This window comes from Terrapene carolina, unplaced genomic scaffold (assembly GCF_002925995.2).
Source record: "Terrapene carolina triunguis isolate 2854851 unplaced genomic scaffold, T_m_triunguis-2.0 Scaffold68, whole genome shotgun sequence".
NCBI classification, from domain to species: domain Eukaryota; kingdom Metazoa; phylum Chordata; order Testudines; family Emydidae; genus Terrapene; species Terrapene triunguis.
Window position 1 is genome coordinate 19,511,419 of NW_020664419.1, and position 22,055 is coordinate 19,533,473.

General features: G+C 40.9%; 1 protein-coding gene across 1 annotated transcript in view; it reads left to right on the plus strand.

The window, feature by feature from the left end:
- The window catches only part of FAM185A (family with sequence similarity 185 member A), a 68,533-nt gene that overhangs the window by 3,951 nt on the left and 42,527 nt on the right, over positions 1–22,055 (plus strand). The window contains exons 3-4 of the mRNA XM_029910827.1: positions 8,099–8,191; positions 19,455–19,593. Coding sequence (XP_029766687.1) covers positions 8,099–8,191; positions 19,455–19,593 — 232 coding nt within the window. The remainder of the gene's footprint in view (positions 1–8,098; positions 8,192–19,454; positions 19,594–22,055) is intronic.

Below are 22,055 nucleotides of genomic sequence, written 5' to 3' on the forward strand. Positions count from 1 at the left end.
TGTTTGCATAGACATGCCTACTCTGCCTAAGTGCGCAGCAATGTTGGAACTGCTTTGCCAGAATGATCAAGTTTGGCTGGTCTTGGGATACAAATCACTCAAATATTTGAATGCAGGGGTAATGAAATGTTGTAATCCTTATTGTATGAGTAAAGGGCAGCAGAATTGTCCTTAGCATGCCCTGATTGAGGGTTTCTCCTAAACTGAACCTCACTCGCTAAGCAGAGGGTAGGGATGCCAAATCCCAGTGAAGAAGAGAGTGGATGGGGACAGATGTTCCTACTTGATGCTGTGGATGCTGCTAGAGTGCTAATGACAGAGCTGATTAGACTCAATAGAGAGTTCTTGTTTCTGGTTGGTGATTCCTAAAGCTGTCAGGTCTAGGAGCTAAGCTTGAGGGCAGGTCTACACTACAGCCTGGATCCATGCTCTGAGATCGATCCACTGGTGGTCGATTTAGTGGGTCAAGTGAAGACCCACCAAATCAACAGCAGGATCGCTCTCCAGTCGACACCTGTACTCTACCCCTGACAAAAAGAGTAAGGTACGTCGACGGGAGAGTGTCTCCCGTCAAACCCCCACGGTGTAGACCCTGCGGTAACTCAACCTAAGGTATGTCGACTCCAACTACGTTATTCACATAGCTGGAGTTGCGTAGTATAGGTCAATTTACTGCGGTACTGTAGACATAGCCTTAGATGTTGTATGGGGACAGTGAAAGATATCGCAGAAACTGCACTGGCTGTGAGGGTCACCACTACCTGCTGAAGTCACTGAGCTGGGTTAAGTGACAAATCCTCAGAACGTTATGTCGTGGAGCAGTGACCAGTGGTGGCAGAGAAGCAGCGTAGCCATGGCAGTGGCAGAGAAGCAGTAGTGGCCAGTGATGGCAGAGAGATGGTGGCCAGTGGTTGTGGTGGCAGACAATGGCAGCGGCAGCAAAGAAACAGTTGTAACTGCTAGCGAGTTGCAGAGGCATTACTTGATGCCCCTCCCCCAGTCCCTGGGGTGGGAGATGAACCCTGTGAATACATCTCTGAACTCTGGGTCTTCACTAGCTAATGACAGCCAACTGTGAGTGGGGTGCAGCGGAGGGAGAGGGGAGTGATGTGTTTAAAGAGACATTTGTTTGTCACACTTTCACACCACAAGGTAGGAAACTGAGGCAAAGGACACTTACCCAATGCACTGTGGGGTCGGTTTGTTTATGGTCGCATGCTTTTGAAGGTGGTTTTGATGTTTTCCCAAATTAATGCTTGGTTCCCTTTCCCTTTTAATAAAAGTTCTCTTTTGCTATACACAGACTTGGTGCTTGCGAGTGGGGAAGTATTGCCTCTTAGAGGTGCCCAGGGATGGTGGTAGATTTTCCCAGATTTCTGGTTAGGGGCTCGAGCCCGTTCTCTTTTGTATTGTTAAGAGGAACCCTTTTATATTGAAATCGGCTCCTGTTACTGCCATCTCCACTTGGGAGAAGGGGTACATATGTAAGATTTAGTCATACTTTTTCTAGTAACCGCAAGTGATTAAGGGCCAGAATCTCTGTTGTATCTTGCATCTACTGGGTGCAATGAAGAGAGGGCTTCAAAAAGCCAGTTGAAATTCCCTGATCCTGAGGCCATTTTCACCCTTGCCCCATCATAGTTTAGAGTAGCCTTGGGATTTCTCTAATCTGTACCGGCTGACTGAACTCCCCTTGCCGTCTCCCCCAGAGGCCAGACGACAATCACTGGAGTATAACACAGGATCCCTCCCCTCTGGACATACTCCTGGAATGTCCCCTGTGCCAGGACCTCACTGGAAGAACCTTCAACTGGGGAGATCTGGCTCCTTCATACCACCGTAGCACAGATGGGCCACAGTAGGGGAGAGAACTTGGCCTGGAATGTTTTTTTACTTTTTTTTTTTTTAAGAGTTAATTTAGTAAGAACATAAGAAGAAATCACAGTACTGGATGCAAACATTTACTAAAATGAAATGTCATTAGACATTTTTAGACTACAAGGTTTCTTTCTTGTACTAAAACCTCTGTTTATCTGAAACATTTTAATATGACTTTCCTTTTTTAAAAAAAACTTTGCACTAGTTGCATTTACTCTTGCACTACCATGTGTCAACATGGGCACACTCATGCAGACACTAAAGTCTGTGGGGCTACTCATGTGAGTAAAATTACTTGTGTAAGCATGTGCAGGATCAGGGCTTATGATACTAGTAAAATTACAACATCTCATTACTTAGTCAAACCACAAATTGTGACAGCTTTAGCCAATTTTTTTAAGTAGTATTCTGGTGATTAGAAAAAACTTACAAAGTTATGTATGTCTAGTGTATTTATGCTGCTGGTTTAGAAAATGTCCTATAATAGCAGTGGGAAGAAAGATGATTAGAAGAGTGATAAAGCGATCTTAACTACTTAGAAGTGCATAGTCTACAAGTAATTGAAGTTTAAATTACATTCTAAGACCCCAGCCCTGCAAAATGATCTGCAGAGCCTGAGCTTTATTCCTGCATAGTGTTCTCTTGACTTACGTGGGACTTTGCATCCATGTTCTATTGCCCTCTACTGGATGGAATCAAGAAGTGCTTGACTGTGCATTATAGAAATCTTCTGTCTCACTTCAGTTGTCACAGGCTATCCACCCACCATTGCGATCTGGGAGTGTCACATTCCTGTTCTAGAAATGGACTGGTTACAGAGCTTGTTTATACACATCAAATATGTTCATCATAAGATCCTTTAATGCTTGGCGAGATATGGCTGCAGTTTGTTTAAAAAAGATATTTTACACAAAACGTCACCTGATAGCTAAATAGTATAATACAGTTTAGCATTCCAGTTCAGGGAGGAAGGAGGTCCCTTCCCACTAGATGAGAACAAAATATTATGCGGTCATCCCAAACCATTGATAGAGTAGTCTGTTAGAGCAAATGATTGTGTAGTTATTCAAGAACACCAACGAAGGCAGATTTTCACAGTCACTAGTTCTCAGATTCTTAGTATAGGTCTAGGCAAGTTATGCATTGTTCTTTTTAATCTTCAGAAGATGAGTTGCTGCTATCACATCTGAAATATTTAATGTCTTTGGAGCTCATTCTACATTCAGCAAGAAATAAGGGCTGTTTTGATTTCTTCCTCCCTCTGTTTTTCTTTGGTCAGCACAGAGTCCTTCCTGCATTGAGAAATAGGGCTCAAATCAGGAAAGATTAGACTTGTGAATTTTTTTGGAGTACAGTAACACTCTCAGTGTGCTATGCGCTGCTCAGATACAGTGAGATTATACAAAGGTTGCTTACCCCTCTCGTCAAGTGCACAGCCATACCTCAGGTTACCCTGCAGACTAATTGAACAAGAATTCTAAAATAGAATCTCACCTCCTGGGGTCTGGTTTATTAATATATGTTATAGACCAGTATGTGCTAAGGAAGCCATCTACATTTGTCAGTTTTCCACAGGTCTCCCTGTCAGTTTCTCACTAGGTTCTGCAAATAGATCCTTCATCCCTTGTTGCAGGGTTCACAACAGTCTTTTCCACCCCTCAACTGCAGAGATTCTCCATCGCTCCAAGGTTTGCAACAGCCCTTCACAAGGCTTCACAAACCTTTTCCAGGCCCCTTGCCTGAGGAGACCTACAGCCATTACTGTTCCTTTAGGTCTCTTAATCCCAACTCGTTGCCACTTGTTATATCCAGGTTTCCCTCTTCACTGACAGAGTGGCTGGGCATTTATATCCTGCCTCCTGTCCCAACAGGCCTTGGTCTCAGTCACATGCCCCCACTGGGGACTACCCCGGAATGCCTTCCCTTTGAGGGGCAGAGACTCCATAATTAGAGTGCTGAGCAATGCCCTTAATTGGGTGCAGGCCCTTCATACAGAGGTTCTCACTACCAAAATACCTCACAATCTGAAAACACAAGTAAAAGGGATGTGAGAGAGGAATAAAATGTATACTCAGGAGGTTTTTTTGTAATTAAATATCAACCATTTTACTTGACCCTTGACTAAGCCATTAGTAGTTGGTTAATTTCTTTTAGGTGTCATAACACCAAATTCCTAAGATTTCTTTGAATTGTCCCCTGAAGGATTTGCTGTTTGGCCCTGATGCTGATCTCACTTACTCCAGTTTGAAAATGTGAGAGGAGAATCGGGCATATACTCCCAGCCAAAGCATCTGACCCTGGTCTACCCTGAGTAGGATCTCTGATATCTTATTACTGTATATAGAATGGATCATTTTCCATATGGAAGTAGAGGAATAGTTTAATAGCTAAGTTAACTGCAACATTAAAATGGGTTTAGGACTCATTCCCTCCTGGTATCTCATCTATTCTCACATTAGGAGTTCTTACTCTTGCTTTAGTCTTTGAGTTTTCTTTACTGTTTTAATTCAGTTTCTAACCTTCTTTTCTGCTTGCATGAGCTGGCACTCAGTTCCATTTACTCTCCCATTCAATCAGAGTGATTAACATGAGAAGTTATTGCCTCAAATTTTCCTTCTGTTGATGTCATTGAGGCTAGTGAGACATCAGATTTTAGTAAGGCTTGCTCAATCATTTTTATCCCTGGCTAATTGTGCTCCATGGGAGTTACTTTCAAGTGCAGGTCAGCCTGTCCTGCTTCACTGGAGGCTATGGTTTTAAAAATATCAGGTGTCCACTGGCTTGGATTTAGATGGTTGGCATCCTCCAGAGGTCACCAATTCAACCCTGATCTAATCAAATAAAAGCGTATAGAACTTCTTGTCCTCCTGGTTTCTGTGTATTGTTGGAAGCTCTTGGAGCAGTATTAAAACAGATCCTCCATATTGGAAACTAGGTTCCACCCATCCAAAATTCCCTCCTATCTTATGTAAGTGCTATCATCTGGCATGAATCACTTAAAATTTCATTTGCTTATTTCAGTGTATAAAAGTACTTATTACTAAATAACTCCCCATATTATTTAGATGTCCTAAAATTTTCAGACCTGCCTGCTTGCATTGCATTAGGAAGTTTACAATTAGGGGGGAGAAAGCCCCTCTTTTAATGTACTCTTAAAAATGTAGCATATATGCATAGTAATTCACTGAAGGGTGGCATGTGAGGTCTCTACCACGTGTCAGTAGCCCACTGGTCATCATAATCATTGCAAAATATATGTACAGATAATATTTAAGGAGTTATGTATCTGTACTGAAAATTATGTTCTTAAGGTCTTGGAGTTAGGGCAGATTTCCAGGAGGTGACATACCTTGGAAATATTCCTTTCAACGGTAGTTAACAGACACCTCCCTCCCTCTCTGGCCCTTTGGATATTGTGTGTTGTATGCAAATAGGCATACTATGCCAGCTGCAAAATGAGAGATTGAGAAGTGTATGAGAAAGGAAATCTACAAGATGGAAACAAACAGCAGGAGGTGTTCTGTTTATGAATAAAGACAAAGGATGGGACCGGTATATCTTGGAGTGGGGGGAATGACAAAGAAACACAATGACAGCATGCCTATCTCATGAAAGGAGGGGCACAGCCAACCTGGTTCTGAAGCGCTGCAAGGATTTTGGGTAACCAACACCTGGTTAGATATGAGAGTGTCTTGTTAATTAAGTCTAGGCTTTAGAGGTGAGGGTTCACAGAATATCAGGGTTGGAAGGGACCTCAGAAGGTCATCTAGTCCAACCCCCTGCTCAAAGCAGGACCAATCCTCAACTAAATAACATTTTATTTTGTAGGTAACCTTTTATTTCCAATACTTCTACTTGTTACTACTTGAATCTCTAAGCTTGTTAAATAAACTTACACTTGATTTCAATGTAAACATATCTACATGCTGTGTGCTAAGTAGAGAGGTGATCTGAGGTAGAACTGGTAAGCTGGAGTATATTGTTTCTTTGGAAGCAGCAAATCTGTGAATAATGCGAGTGTCCAGTGGAGCAGGAGCTGAACACTCCAGGGAGACACTCGGAGGGCTGTAATGTGCCAGTCGCTAACCTGTAAAGTAACAGTGAGGCCTGCAAAGCCTAGAGAGGAATGCTTGTGTTGCCCATGGCTGGTAGAGTTGGGGAGCTGACCCATGGTAGTCATAGAAGAGGCTTCCTCATGCAATGGGCAGGTGGTAGTGAGGTGCCTCACAACCCTGGGTGCCCCGGGAAGCATCACAAATACCAATTCCAATTTTTAAAAAATCTGAAATTAGACCCTAGTGGTGGGAGTTTGTTGCTTTTTTGGAGTGCTATTGTTAAAAACAATTTTAGGTCTCAATCTAGCAAAGCACATGAGTAAAGTTAAGCACCTGTTTAAGTGCTTTGCTGGTTGAGGCCCCCAGATTTTTTACTCAGATTTGTTGCAGAAAAGTTCAATACAATTAGTCCTTGAAATAATGCTGTCATACATTATTATTTGAATGTGTCTTGGTGTATATCAATTAAAAGTACTTAGAGAACAGCTTAAGCTTTTCTGTAGTTCCTAACTGAGACAGTCTTTGTAAACATCCTTGCTCTTCAGTCCCTCAAGACCTAACTTTTGTGCATCTTTGAGACATCTTCCTTTTTAAACTTCATTAGTTTGGTGACTTCTGCAGTAGAATTCCTGTTTGTCAGAAGTTAATTTACTTTATCTTCCCTTCTTTCTGACATTATTCCTGAATCACTGTCCTCTGTTTCATGTTGGTTCTGTGCTGCAGCCAAATAGGTCCAGTTATCCCTGAAAAGGGGGTACAAGCACCAGATGTTAATGTAATCTTATTTGAATTGCTGAACTTTTATTTTAAGTTAGCTTCTTTTAGGAAAATAGAAATGTGAAATACATTGTTTTGTTTAATTACAGAGCATTGGCACTGTTCCTCTTTGCTCTAAATTGTTTTGTATCTAATATGCAGGAGAGTTTGGTCTGAGTAAAAACTGCAGGATATAGTCCCTATATAATAATCTGCACATCCAGGTTAAAATCCTACTTCATCTAGGTCCCAGGATGCAATGTAAACAAATCCAAAAGCCCATCCTCTTTTAAATATTACTTTTGTGTATTCAGAACTCAATGCTTATTTCATATTTTCTGCAGGTGATTGTTTCAACCATCCATTGGTTCTACTGTAAAGAATGAAATAAGCATGGTATAATAGCCTGAATTTGTTAGCCAAACATCTTTACTTTCCTTTGCACGCCTTTAATATGCGTTTCATAAACAGTTAAGATATAAAGCTGCCTTTTGGATATGCTTTCTGGTCAAGTTGGTAGCCAAAAATGCATGATTTGTAGAGAGGAGGGTAAGAAGTCTTGGTGGGTCTTTCACACGCCCTAGTAAGATATTACATAGTGACGCTTCCATCTCAGGAGAAGCTGTGTGTCCTCAAAGCTGCTGAGTAAGTGGAGTGATCATATCAATTTCTGAGGAAGGGGTGAGAGAAAAGAGGGTCACAAATATGAAAGATATTTACACCCACTTTTGCTGAAGACTAATTTGTTCTCAAGCTTTAGACCCTCAACTGCCTCCCCCAATATGCTGAGCATTTTACTGGTCTCGCTTTCCCGGCTAGTATTTATCAATAGAAAGTGAAACTGGTAAAACTTGGTAGTGGTAGGTTTTAGGACTCGGGGCAAAAATTACCCAACTTCTATCAATGAAAATTACCAAGTGACTTTCGGATGCTTGGTATCTGTACAACAACATAACATTTTAGCACAAGCTTGGTATTATTGGAAATCTCGCATTACAGGATTTCAAGTGGGATGACCACAAAATATTGCGAAATTATTGGCATTAAAATGGTATTTTTTATTTTAAAAAAGTAAAATCATGTTGACATATGTTGTTATTTCCACATTTAAGTTAGTGTGACCATTTGGCTCCAAAATAGTTGCTTTCACAAGAAGAGAACTGGGCAGAGTGATCCATTTGTGTATATCTTGAATCATAAGAAAAAATGAATTTGGTTTTAGCCACAGTGGAAAGATGTCTACTTCAAAATTACTTAGTGCACTTGGCAGTTTTCCAGAAGAAGCTCAATAAGTGGGATTGCTGAGGTTTGCAGATCAAGAGTGATTTGAACAGTGGAGTTTGAAAGAACAAAGATACACAGAATCTGAAACTAAACTATTTTGATACATATGTATAATTATTTTTCAGAGTCATAAAATCCATGTACGAACTAAAGGAGGCAAAGTGATCTGTCTGGGAACTCTTCATGGAAATGCAGATATTCATGCAGCAGAGAAAAGTGTAAGCAAAAAGTGAAGTCTTCACTTTTGGGGATTGTTATATTTATAATTCAAGTTGTCTGGTGTAAAGTAGGTAAATGCTGAGAAATGTTTATGTATCGCAACTTGATTCTGATCAGCTAATCTTCATCTCATTCTTACCTTGTCTACCCTCCATCTGGTTGTTGTCTTTTTCATATACTTATGGCTTGTCCACACAATGCATTAGTCCACACCCGAGGGATGTACATTCTAATGCACACTAACACATTGCGCACTAACTGGCCTGTGTGTACCCAGCTGATATGCACTAAAAGTTCCCTAGTGCATGTTAATGTACTGTAGTCTGTTTGAAACAGGATTACATTAAAACACACTAGGGAACTTTTACTGACTGCTAGTAGTGTCCACACAGGCCAATTAGTGCATAGTATGCTAGTGCAGTGGTTCTCAACCAGGGGCACACATACCCATGAGGGGTGCACAGAGGTTTTTCAGGGGGGTACATAAACTCATCTAGATGTTTACCTAATTTTATAACAGGCCACATAAAAAGCACTAGCGAAGTCAGTACAAAGTAAAATTTCATACAGACAATGACTTGTTTATACTGCTCTATATACTGTACACTGAAATGTAAGTACAATATTCATATTCCACTTGATTTATTTTATAATTATATGGTAAGAATAAGAAAGTAAGCAATTTTTCAGTAATAGTATCCTGTGACGCTTTTGTATTTTTATGTCTGATTTTGTAAGCAAGTAGTTTTTAAGTGAGGTGTACACAAGACACATCAGACATCTGAAAGGGGTACAGTAGTCTGGAAAGGTTGAGAGCCACTGTGCTAGTGCACATTAGAATTTATAACCCTCTGGTATGGACTAATGCACCATGTAGACAAGCCCTTAGACTGTTAGCTCTTCAAGGCAAGGACTGTCTTTTTTTCTTTTATATATGTACATTTTCTAGCACAGTGGAGCCCCAGTCCTGATTGGGGGCTCTAGTCACTACACCAGTACAAATAATAATAATGAATACAGCCTCTCCCACGTGTGGAGAGATCAGAGGCTGGAACTCAAGATTTCTTATTTTGTCTTTTATAAAGTATGTCAGTTAAATTACTAAACTAAGATTCAAATCTGGTATCTTGCTGACAAGACTACTTTTTGTATCTTTGACTGTTTAACTTGCTTCATTTTAAATTTTGCATGTGAGGTCAATCTATAAATATGAATTCTAGCATAGTAGATTTAAATGCTAGTTTTTGTAAATAAAAATCAATCTCCTTTTATTCTAACATAGGAACAAATTAGCTGTGGAATAAGTAGATGCAACTCTATCAGTTCCAGCTTAGTTGTGACTCCTTACATTAGGATTAAATTGTCCAAAATTTTTAAATATGGGTGCCTAAAATAGTCATCTGAATCCATATTTAAGTACCCAATTAAAAGTGGCTTGATATTCAAAAGTACTGAACACCCACAGCTTCCACTGAAGTTAATGGGAGTTAAGCATCTCTGAAAATCGGTTGATTTATTTAGGTTCTTAAATATGGATTTAGCTGCCTAACTCTAGGCAACCAAGTTTGAACATGTTGTCCATAACGTTTTAACAAAAATTATGTACAAGATACTGTACAATGGATCTTAATCACATCTAATAATTTCAGGGCTGTAAAGTAAACAAAACTAAAGCAGAAAATGGTTTGTGTATATCTGGTTAGTTGTTTAGGTAAAATACTGAATGAGAGTATGTAATACTAATTATACAATGGTAATACTAATCATACAATGTGAACTGAAGAGTGTGGTTAATACAAACGAGTTTTAAAGTAGAAATAGTTCATATTTTCCAGCAGATGGCATCATAAGGCAAGTTTCATGCCACTGTGCTTAGTTTGCTTTGTTTAATGGTAAGAGAGATAAGAGTATTCTGTACAGCTACCATTCCTTGGACCAGATCTGGGCCCCTGCTTCAGTGGTGCAAAGGGACTCTAAAGCTGTCCTAACTAGACAGATGAGAATTCCTCTGGCTATGCTGGCACTATGCTACCCCAGCCTGGCCTTTTAGCATACAGTCATCTGGAGGAATGACCTTGGGCCTGACCTGCGGATTGGGGCCCTTGCTTTTTCATATTGAGTAAGATTCAGAGTAGTGTAAGGGGCCATATTTCAAAGCAGATTCACTTGTTTTACAACATACTAGCTTTGGCTCTCTTCTCATATATGTTGGTGTAAATTAGGATTAACATAAGTAAGTCATTCGTCATAATCTACTCTCATTTACATCCATGAATTAAATGGACTTACTCCAAATTTACACTGGTTTTACCAAGAGTAGAATTTAGCTATGGAGTTGCAACAGTGTAAAGCCAGTGTCAGAGCAGAATCTGACACATAAGTATTCCATGTGTTAGAATGTGACATTTGTATTGTAAATACAAACTACAGCCTATCTAAAGATACTCTAATGTAATGGATGCATTTTAACCTTGGAAATATTACTATTTTTTTACATAAATGTTCTGCTAAAATGTGATTTTTTTGAAGCAATAAAACATTCAAATAAATTTCATACAGCTTTTAATATTTGGAAATGTACTTTCCTAAAAGCCCATAATAATTTAGATAATATAGTTAAGGACTACTCTGCTCTCAGTAACACTTTTGTAAATCCACAGTATCTTTATATAGGTCAGTGGAGTAACTTTGAATTTACAGCCGTGGCACTGGGAACAGAATTTGGCCCATCATGTTCATCTACAGAGTAAAATTTCTTAATGCAGTACTTGGGCAGTCAGTTTTTCGAGTGTGATATTTGGCTTTTCTCAAATAGCAGTTTCTGTTAGTAATCAGGCTGCGTTATATCTGCAATGTGTGCTGTTGTTACACTTTTGTTCCATTAGTGGTAGTCATCATTATGTAGTTATGGGTTTGTCAGCATTTCCATTATAAACCAGGAATGTGAGGGGTTTCTAGCTATGCTCTATAATTTCTTCTGGGCTGAAATTGGACACCCAAGATTTCAGCCACAAAGGGAGTTGTTTTCTAAAATACTAGACAAAATGAAGAAATGGTCAAGGTGCTTATAAAACAAAGAATGAGAGCAATAAATAAATAAGAAAGAAAGTATGGTTTGCTTCTTCAAGTATTTTTTATTGAGACTTGGAAATTAACGCACTATGGCAAACTTGTCATGAAAACTTGCCCAGTCACAAAATCTACTCACTCTCATTTACTATACTGATGAATGAACTAATGATATTTTACTTGTACACCTAAAGAAAACTAATCACCCTGTACATGTAGGCGAAATGAGTTTTGCAAGGCTGAAGTAATGCATCTAAAAAAGTATAACTGAGCTCAAAAAAGAATTAGATATGTTCATGGAGGATAAGTGCATCAGTGGCTACTAGCCAAGATGGAAAGGGACACAACCCCATGCTCTAGGTGTCCCTAGACCTCTGACTCCTGGAAGCTGGGAATGGACGACAGGGGATGGATCACTTGATAATTGCACTGTTCTGTTCATTCCCTCTGAAGGAAGTGGTACTGGCCACTGTCAGAAGACAGGATACTAGACTAGATGGACTATTGGTCTGACCCAGTATGACCATTCTTATGTTCTGATCTTTCCCAGAAGGAATGGAATTCCCCAAGAATTTCTGGTGGATTGATTGGTGAAACACTTTTTTCGGTGGGAAGTCATTGGCTAATCTACACTTGTAAGATCTTACATAACACTTACTTAACAAAACAAAGCCATTCAGATTCTGCCAAAAATCTATAAAAGATAATTCAACATTAAAAATAGTCACAGTGAGGAGCCACCCTGTTTTACCCATCTTCCTCTGTTTACAGTATGTGTCTTAACTGTGTATCCTGCTTTTGTGGGCATGCACTTGTGGGTGAGATCTGAGGTGATTTTAGAACTTTGAGGTGCCTTGAAATGCTCATTCCTCACCTCGGTAACTTTCATTAGTAACTAGCTTCCTTATTGCACTTCACCTCAATATCAACCACCGCATCCAGTAACAAGTAAGCCCATTAGCTGGCTATCACTGATAAAAATGTTCAGCAGTGAAATTGTTGTTAATGTTAATATTTAAATTGTCATCAGCAGGAGCCAGAGTTAATACCCCATGAGGATACATGGGGTATTTCACACCTCTTAGGATTATTGTTTCAGGCTTTCTTTGCATATTCAGGAAAGCAGCTCTGCAGCTTTACACTTAGGCTGTAGCTACAGGAGGATGTCTTTTTGCTAGAATTTTGCTGCCTATATTTCCATACCACTGATAGTAACAATGATGGCTTCACTAATGTAGATGGGGCTCCAGGTGGTCAGCAACATTTTAAACAACATGACATCTAATCCTGTCACATTGTTTAAAATGTTGCTGACCACCTGGAGCCCCATCTACATTAGTGAAGCCATCATTGTTACTATCAGTGGTATGGAAATATAGGCAGCAAAATTCTAGCCTGATGCTTAAAATGCCAAGAGCCACCAGTGCCTTAGCTACACTAGCACTGCAACAAGAAGAAACTAAGGCCATGTCTACTCTACAGAGTTAGGTCAGTGATCATAAGCTGCTTTAATTACATCAGTTGTGCATGTCCACACAATTTGCCTTGCGTTGGCGAAGCACGTCCACAGTCAGTGCTTTTGCCTTCACACAGAGAGCATTGCATCGTGGGAAGCTATCCCACTGTGCAACTCATCGAGCTCTGGGAGCTCTGGGAATGGATTGCGATGCATCATGGGGGTGTGCTCACCATCCCATGATGCAATTTGTTTTGTGCCATCATTTCATGGGCTTCCGACTTAGTTTCGTGCCATTTTTTAACAGCCCTTGTAAACTGTGCGCCTGCCATCACCTCTGCCTGAAAGCATGGATCCTGAACTGCTGACCAGTCTGGTGATGAGCATTATGAACATGACGTGACTGGTCCTGCTGTGTTTCATAAGCTATGAAACAGAAAATGAATCAGTGTTGCCTGCCCTGCTGTGTGCCATGTAAAGAAATAATTCAAGATTGCTGCTGACATTCACGGAGCAGCTGCACACGGTGGACTGTCAGTACTGGGCTCGGGAAACAAGCACTGCGTGGGATTGCATCGTGATGAACGTAGGGGATGACGAGCAGTGGCTGCAGAACTTTTGGCTGCGCAAATCCACCCTCCTGGAACTGTGTGGGGAGCTCACCCCAGCACTGCAGCAGAAGGACACCAGAATGAGAGCTGCCCTCACTGTGGAGAAGCGAGTGGCAATCGCTGTGTGGAAGCTGTCGACTCCAGACTGCTACCCGTCAGTTGCGAATCAGTTTGGAGGTGGAAAATCCACCGTGGGGGTTGTGGTAATGCAAGTGTGCAGGGCCATTAATCGCCGCCTCCTACGAAGGACTGTGACTCTCGGTAATGTTCAGGAAATACTTGATGGCTTCAAGGCTTTGGGATTCCCTAACTGCAGCAGGGCAATAGATGGAAGATATATCCTTCTTTTGACCCCAGACCATCTTGAGAAGGAGAACATCAACTGAAAGGGCTACTTCTACATGATCTTGCAGGCACTGGTGGATCACTGGGGCTTTTCATTGACATCAATGCGGGGTGGTCAGGGAAGGTGCATGATGCCCACGTCTTTAGGAGCACTGGACTGTGTAGAAAGCTGCATGCTGGGACTTTCTTTCCAGACCAGAAGCTTCCAGGGGGGGATGTGGAAATGCCCCTAGTGATCCTGGGAGACCTGTCTATCCCTTACTCCCATGGCTCATGAAGCCTTACACCGGGAACCTAAACAGCAGCAAGTAGTGCTCCAACAACTGGCTCAGCAGGTGCCGAATAACCGTTGGATGTGCCTTTGGCAGATTAAAAGGTTGTTGGACTGCTTTTTTGGCAGGTTAGACCTCAGTGAGGAAAATATTCCTATGGTCATTTCAGCCTGCTGTATTCTGCACAATATTTGCAAACCGAAGGCGGAAAAGTTTCCCCAGAGGTGGAATGTTGAGGTTGATTGGCTTGCTGCTGATTTTGAGCAGCCAGATACAGGGCAATTAGAAGGGCACAGCAGGGTGCTATTTGAATTGGGGAGGCTTTGAAGGAACATTTTGACAATGATTCCTAGGAATGTGTCTTTATGTGAAGCCAGGCAATGTTTATTTGGCTCCCTGAATGACCCCTGTAGTGCTTGCTTCCTGAGCGTTAATTGTACTGAGCAAATATTCCTGCCAATAGCCACTGTGTTTGAATGTTAGCACCAACTAATGTGTGTATGGCACAAATACAGAGTCAATTTGTATAAAAGAATAAAGTTTAATAACACAACAAAACACAAATATTTCTTCAAACAGGGGACATGGAAATGAGGAGCAGTCTCTCAGTTATGTGTCTCAGAGCTGTGTGTAACTCCAGCTTTCATTGTGAAACCAGTCTCTAGGGGTGGAATGCAAGGGGTACTGCGAGGGACTGGGAATATGCATGGAATGTGGTGGGGGCGTTTGGGGAGGGCATGGAATGGAGTTCTGTATTGGCAGTAGAGGGACTCGTGCATGGATGTGCTCTGACTGTAGCCTAATGAGCGACTTGAGCATCTCTCTGTGGTCCTCCAGTAGCTTAATCATCCTCTATGGAGGTTTCCTGGGACCTCCCGGTCTACATTAACAAACTTTTCTGCCGGGCCCGCGCTGTGTATCTGCATATGTTCTGTTGTTAATTTCTTTCCCTTATCCATCCTTTACCATATAACAAAGTACATGAGAGCTCAATCTCCTCTCACCATGAAGTATCAAAGCAAAATGCGTGCTTACCCATGCTCGTGTCCCCTGCTTCAGGCATGCCAGAGCCAGAGTGTTGGGACTGGCTATACCCCTCTGGAGTCAAAAAGAGGTCCTATTGTGTGTTCCACCTCCTCCTCCAACTCCATTTCCTCATCTACACTTAATCCTCGGAGTTGACTGCGCTGGCCACTGCCTCTAGTCCCCTTGAAGTATCCACGGGGCTATTGGCGGTAGAGGTGAGGTTGCCACCAAGGATGGCGTGCAGCTCCTTGTAGAAGCGGCATGTCTTCAGTGCTGCACCAGAGCAATGGTTGGCCTCCCTTGCCTTCTGGCATGCCTGCCTCAGCTCCTTGATTTTAACATGGGCCTGCTGCGTGTTCCTTTCGTGCCCCTTCTCCTGCATGCCGCTAGCAATCAGCCCATAGGAATCAAAGTTCCTAAGTCTAGAGCAAAGCTGCAACTGCACAGCCTCCTCTCCCCACAGACCCAGTGTGATCCAACAGCTCCGGTGTATTCCATGGGGAAGCACATCTGTTGCAGAAAGCCAGCATGATCACCTGGGAAGATGCTGTGTGAACTGTCCAGGCCGAGCAAACAGGAAGAGAAATTTCAAAAATTCCCAGGCCTTTAAAAGGCGGAGGGGTACATACATGTGTACCTTCAGGGCAGAGGAGTTCAAACTGATGACCAGACCGATCAGGTTAGGGTGACATACAAAAGCGCAGTGTCTACATTGAAGCTGTGTCACTCTAAGTATGTCACAAAAAGCCCTATGCCTTTCATCGAGGTGGATTTATTATGTCAGCATAGCAGGGGAGTTATATCGGTAGGAGGAGCATTGCAGTGTGTACACCTCTACTGTTTTGTCAATGAAAGCTCACTTTTGTTGACAAAACTGTGTAGCGTAGACGAGGCCTTAGAGGGACAGTTTTCAGAGGCATAAAGAGCTGTTAGGCACCGAACTTCCATTCACTTTCCATCGGAGTTGGGTACCTAACTGCCAGTTGTGCCTTTGAAAATCTCTCCCTCAACCTTTTTAAAAATGAAAGCTTAAATTCTGAAACATAATTTTGAGGGACATGTTGGTTTGTGTGGCAACTGCCACAGCTGTGGAATTGCTGAATACATGGAATCTTGATCGCAATAGAGCAGTTTAGTTTTAAATAAAATATTTAAATGACTTTTCAGAAGTTGGCAACAATCCATGAATATTATTGAATTATATGAGGTCTGAGACCAAATATCACTCTAGCTGTGCACTGTATATGAAATATAGGGTTAGAGTCTGGGCTGTGCCTCTAAAGCCTAAGCGATAAACCATCTTTGTGCCCTCCTAATCCTAGGCTGTCTGGGGGGTTGGAGAGGCCCCTTGCATAACTTAACTTAGGTCCCAGGGCTAAGGCAGCCTCCCCATTGCCCTGTGGGTTGCAATGTTGCCCAAAATCTCTGCAGTTCTGTGACCCATTCCTCCAACATGCCTTACACCATCCCTGCTCCCAGCATGCCCCTATGCCAGGGCTTGTAAGGATGTCCTCAAGAGTGGTCTTCCACTGTGCGTGCACCATTGCAGTACCCTCAGTGAGGTACAGGGCTCTTAAGACTCTTTTATGCTGCTTTGGCTGTTTTATGTGGCATAAAGGGGCTGTAATGAGAGCGCGGATTTCACTCCCAAACTTAGTTGACTGTAAACTTACATAGCAGGGGTGGAGAGAGAGAGAACCTTAGACAGAAGAGTTTGATGACACGTCCTTATATTTGTAAAAACTTTTCTACATCACATCCTTTTCAGAGGATTGTATGGGATGGGAGACTGGTTTTTCTCATGAACTTGTTCATCTTATAAGGCGAAGGTAGCATTAAAATGCCAAAGTGAATTTTAAGATGAGCTGATGTACACCACAAGGCTGTAAATCATTTAATAGGATGGATAATGATTTTGCACACTACATTTTATTAAGGAAAAAGGCAAAGCTGGCAAATTTAAAACATGCTGAACAGGAGTGTAACTTGAATTATTATATAATTACAAAACAAATCATGCTGAACTTGTAAGTATTGGATTGCTTGGTAGATTGGGCCCAAGTAAACAATATGCATTTTAATATGGTCAAATATAAAGTTATACATCTAGGAACAAAAGAGGTAGGCTATACTTACAGGATGGAGGACTCTTTCCTGGGAAGCAGCGACTTTTATGAAGTCTTGTGGGTCATGATGGATAATCAGCTGAATGTGAGCTCCCAGTCTGAGGCTGTGGCCAAAATATTTAATGTGATCCTTGAATGTATAAAAACAGAGGAATATGTAGTAGGAGTAGGGAGTTATATTACTTTTGTATTTAGCACTCGTGTGACTACTGGAATACTGTGTCCAGTTCGGATGTCAACAATACAGGAAGGATGCTGATAAATTGAAGAGGGTTCAGAGAAAAGCCATGATAATGATTAAAGGATAGGAAAACACGATTTATAGTGAAAGCCTTAAGGAAGCTCAATCTGTTTAGAATAGAACCTCAGAGTTATGAATACCGGAGTGATGAACTGACCAGTCAACCACACACCTCATTTGGAACTGGAAGTACACAATCAGGCAGTAGCAGAGATCACAAAAAAAAAAAAGCAAATACAGTACAGTACTATGTTAAATGTAAACTATTAAAAAATAAAAGGAAAACACAGCATTTTTCTTCTGCATAGTAAAGTTTCAAAGTTGTATTACGTCAATGTTCAGTTGTAAACTTTTGAAAGAACAACCATAACATTTTGTTCAGAGTTACGAACATTTCAGAATTATGAACAACCTCCATTCCTGAGGTGTTTGTAACTCTGAGGTTCTACTGTAGTTTAACAAAGAGAAGGTTAAAAGGAGACTTGATCACAGTCTATAAGCACCCAGATCTGGAACAAAAAATTGATAATGGACACTTCAGTCTAGCAGAGAAAAGTATAACATGATCCAATGGCTGGAGGTTGGAGTTAGAGACATTCAGACTGGAAATAAGGTGCAAATTTTTAACAGTGAAGTAACCATTGGAACAATTTACCAAGGATTGTGGTGGATTTCCATCACTGGCAATTTTAAAATCAAAATTGGATGTGTTTCTAAAAGTTGTGCTCTAGTTCAAACAGGAATTAATTTAGGGAATCTTATGGTCTGTTTCATACAGGAGACCAATCTAGATCTTAGTGGTCCTTCTGACATTATAATCTATGAATCTATAAGAATTTAATTCTTTTCTTTGTAATCACATGAGAATGCATCTCCTACTGTGCATGTCCAAATAGTTACAAGTCTGACTATTTGCACAAAGGCCAAGTTCTACTTACTCCCACTCTGTACCCCTCCAGTCTGTCCAAGATGATACCTTCAAATTCCTTTCCTGTGTCTTCAGCCATATTGGATTTAAACCCCGTGCCTTCACCTTTAAGGCTCTGCTTAGCTGGGGGTCCTGGTCTATGGATTAGGGCTCACACGACAGTAATACAACTTCTACAAATAATGATATTACTTTGCTCTGCTCTGCCTGTCTTTTATCAGTTTTTCATGTGTCATGTTCACAAAGTGAGCCAATGAAAAGTCTGAGTAAACAGCAGAACAGAACCTTCAAACCCACATGGGGCAAGAGGAACAATGTTCATATTATGTTTTATGTATAGTGTTGGTATGGTGTTGCTCACAGTAAACTACTTCCTATGAAAGCATGTCATTTTAACTTCATCTCTTAAATATCTGCAAAAGTCTGTCTCAAGATCATTAACCCTCAGTTATTAATTTTGATCATATTCTGTAACTTATTTTTGAAACAGATTAAATTTACTTCATTTTGTAGGTTCTGGCTGAGATCTTTAACTCCCCTTATTTGGGGAGTTAAAGATCATGCTTGTCATGTGAGTAAAACACAGGACTGGAACCTTATTGTTGGTTGTGCCACAGACTCTTTTATGTTGCCTTTAAAAATCCTTTTAACCTCTTTGTGCCTCAGGTTCTCCACCTGTAAAATGGGTATAATAATATTTCCTTTCCACACAGAGATGTTGTAAAGATTAATTCGGTTTATACTTATAAAGTGCTTTAAAGTCCTAGAATAGAAGTGCAAAATATGATGATTTATTTTGTGTGTTATGTAGCTTCTAGCTGAGATCTGACACTCCACTTGTGTTTTGTATCTGGGTAAATGCATGTCATGTAGTTCTGTTGTCTCTCAAAGAGCCTTGGCATATTTCCATGCAGGGCTGGCTCCAGGCACCAGCGCCACAAGCAGGTGCTTGGGGCGGCCAACGGAAAGGGGCGGCACATCCAGCTCTTTGGCGGCAATTTGGCGGCGGATCCCTCAGTCCCTCTCGGGGGGAAGGACCCGCCGCCGAATTGCCGCCGAAGAATGAAACCGCCGCCGAAGTGCTGCTGATCACGGCTTCCCCCCCCCCCCCACCACCACTTGGGGCGGCAAAAACACTGGAGCCGGCCCTGTTTCCATGGTGCTTATTTCAGCTTGTTTCTCTTACAGAGTGTGAATATAGAGAAACTACAGGGGACATCTATCAAAATTTCTACTGAAGATGGTTTGTTGAAAACCAAATATCTTTATGCAGAATCTTCATTTCTGTCTTCAACAGCTGGTGATATTCTACTGGGAAGTATTCATGGTAAGACAGAAAAGGCAAAATACAGTCTGGAATTTAGCAGATGTGCAGGTATCTATAGTGTTAATTATAAAAACAAAATGACTGCTCCCATGAGGCTGGGCCCTAAATAATCAACTGCAGACACAGCAGCTGAGCAAACCAGACTCAAACAGTTCAACACTGGCAAATGCTAAAATGATGAGATCACCATATATAAGACAAGTTAGTTAATTCTTCCTCTGCTGTAAATAATATTGTATTTTAAAGATACTTCCATAAGTAAGCTTGTTATAGTAAGGAAAAAGCATAAAAAGAAGAAACATACCACATTTTTAGGGATATAAATTAACAATTTGCCATAGAGTTAAATAGTAGAAAATACAACAAATAAAAGGAGCATCAGTGGTAAAATTATACTTTGTTTTTAAATATCTGTTTTTATCTCTTAACAGAAATCAAAGGGGTTAACATGTTTAACAAGACTTCTGGATAGTATTTGGTTACGATGACTTAAAGTGATACTGTTTTTATTAGAAGTATTTTCTCTGTGTTTGTGCTGGCGTCCTGTATAGCTAGTACACTGCCAATTTACAATTTTCCAGGTCAAATGTCATATTTTTTCCCCAAATGTTTTTCATCCAGAATTGGAAGGATGGCTAACATGGGTCTCTTTCATATTAGTAATAGTGGTTGGAACTTGGTCCCCAGTAATAATTCACCAGAATTCCCATTGAGCACCTCCTCTCTGTTCTTGATGTGTTTATAGTGATTTTGAAGCTAAGTTAGACAAACTGGAACATGTACCAGCAGTGAAAATTACTCACATTGGCACAAGTTCCAATCTTTAGCTATAGGCTACCAAAACAACTTGCTGCAATTTCATGAAGGCTGCAGATTTTTACCTCACTGCAGAAATGCTGCTTCTCCCTCTGATCCTTATTAAAAAAAAACACTCCTCTGTCAATTATAGAAAACTGAAAACTGATTGATAAACTTCCTGGCTAAAGTTCCAGCCTTTAGAATGGAACCAGCCTCTCTGACAAATGAGGCATAAATAAATGTAATTACATAAATACTATATTTAGTTGCTGTTCAGTCCATTAAGCCAATATGCTGACTTTTACTAAGTAATCTTCTAAGAACTAAGTTCTTAATGTGGAATGGGGGTAGGAGTTAGTGTTGGGGGAGGGGGCGGGTCTCCATGAAAAGCTTATTTTGGCTGTTTCAAGCCAAAAATGAAACAGTAACAATCATACTTGAAGGTAAATCACTTTCACAATCCACATATCTAAAGCTGTGTTGTAATTTCGGTCAGGAACAGCATGAATGCAAATAGAGCTGTATCCAGATTAAACAAATAGTTCTTACCTTACTTCATGTTTATTTTCATAAAGCTCTACATTAAATGGTTCTGGAACTCTTAACACTTGCTCTTTTAACACACAATTCTTTTTAAAACGTTGCTTTTAAAAACAAAAGCAAAAGTAGATCTAAGTTTATTTAATACTTTGAGTGCCTTTTTATGGAACAGTAATTCTTTGTAAACACAGCAGACAAGTATAAAGATCTATTCATGATTATATAGTGCACATGTTATAACACATGTTTTTAACCTGATGGTGAAACTTTAAGACAAATCTTATTTTAAAATAATATAGTTCTCTATTTTAGTAATAACACCATAGATTAGTAAAAATGACAATTTTTACATTTGAATTTACTCTTTTGCCATTTGTTTACTTTGCATTTCCCTTAGCTTGAAAATTGTAATGAGTTATTTTTATTTTTAGTTCTAGTGTATTTTGCTTCCTGTGTCTCCTGAATGAGCACAAAGCTGCAACATTTAGATTGTAAACCCATCAGGAGAGTGTTTATTTGTTCATTAAACCCACTATATCTTGTAACTAACATATATGGCTAGGGCCCTACCAAATTCATGGCCCTGAAAAACGCATCATGGACCATGAAATCTGGTCTTTTGTGTGCTTTTACCCTATACTATACAGATTTCACGGGGGAGACCAGTGTTTCTCAAATTGGGGGTCCTGACCCAAAAGGAAGTTGCAGGGGGGTCACAAGGTTATTTTAGGAGGATCGCAGTATTGCCACCCTTACTTCTGCACTGCCTTCAGAGCTGGGCAGCCGGAGGGCGTTGGCTGTTGGCCGGGCACCCAGTTCTGAAGGCAGCGCCCTGCCAGCAGGAGCGCAGAAGTAAGGATGGCAATACCATACCATGCCACCCTTACTTCAGAGCTGCTGCCTTCAGAGCTGGGCGGCCAGAGAGTGGTGGCTGGTGACTGAGGGCCTAGCTCTGCAGGCAGCAGTGCAGAAGTAAGGGTGGCAATACTATACCATGCCAGTCCTTATTCTGTGCTACTGCTGGCAATGGCTCTGCCTTCAGAACTGGGCTCCTGGCCAGCAGCCACCGCTTTCCAGCTGCCCAGCTCTGAAGGCAGCACCGCCGCCAGCAGCTGCGCAGAAGT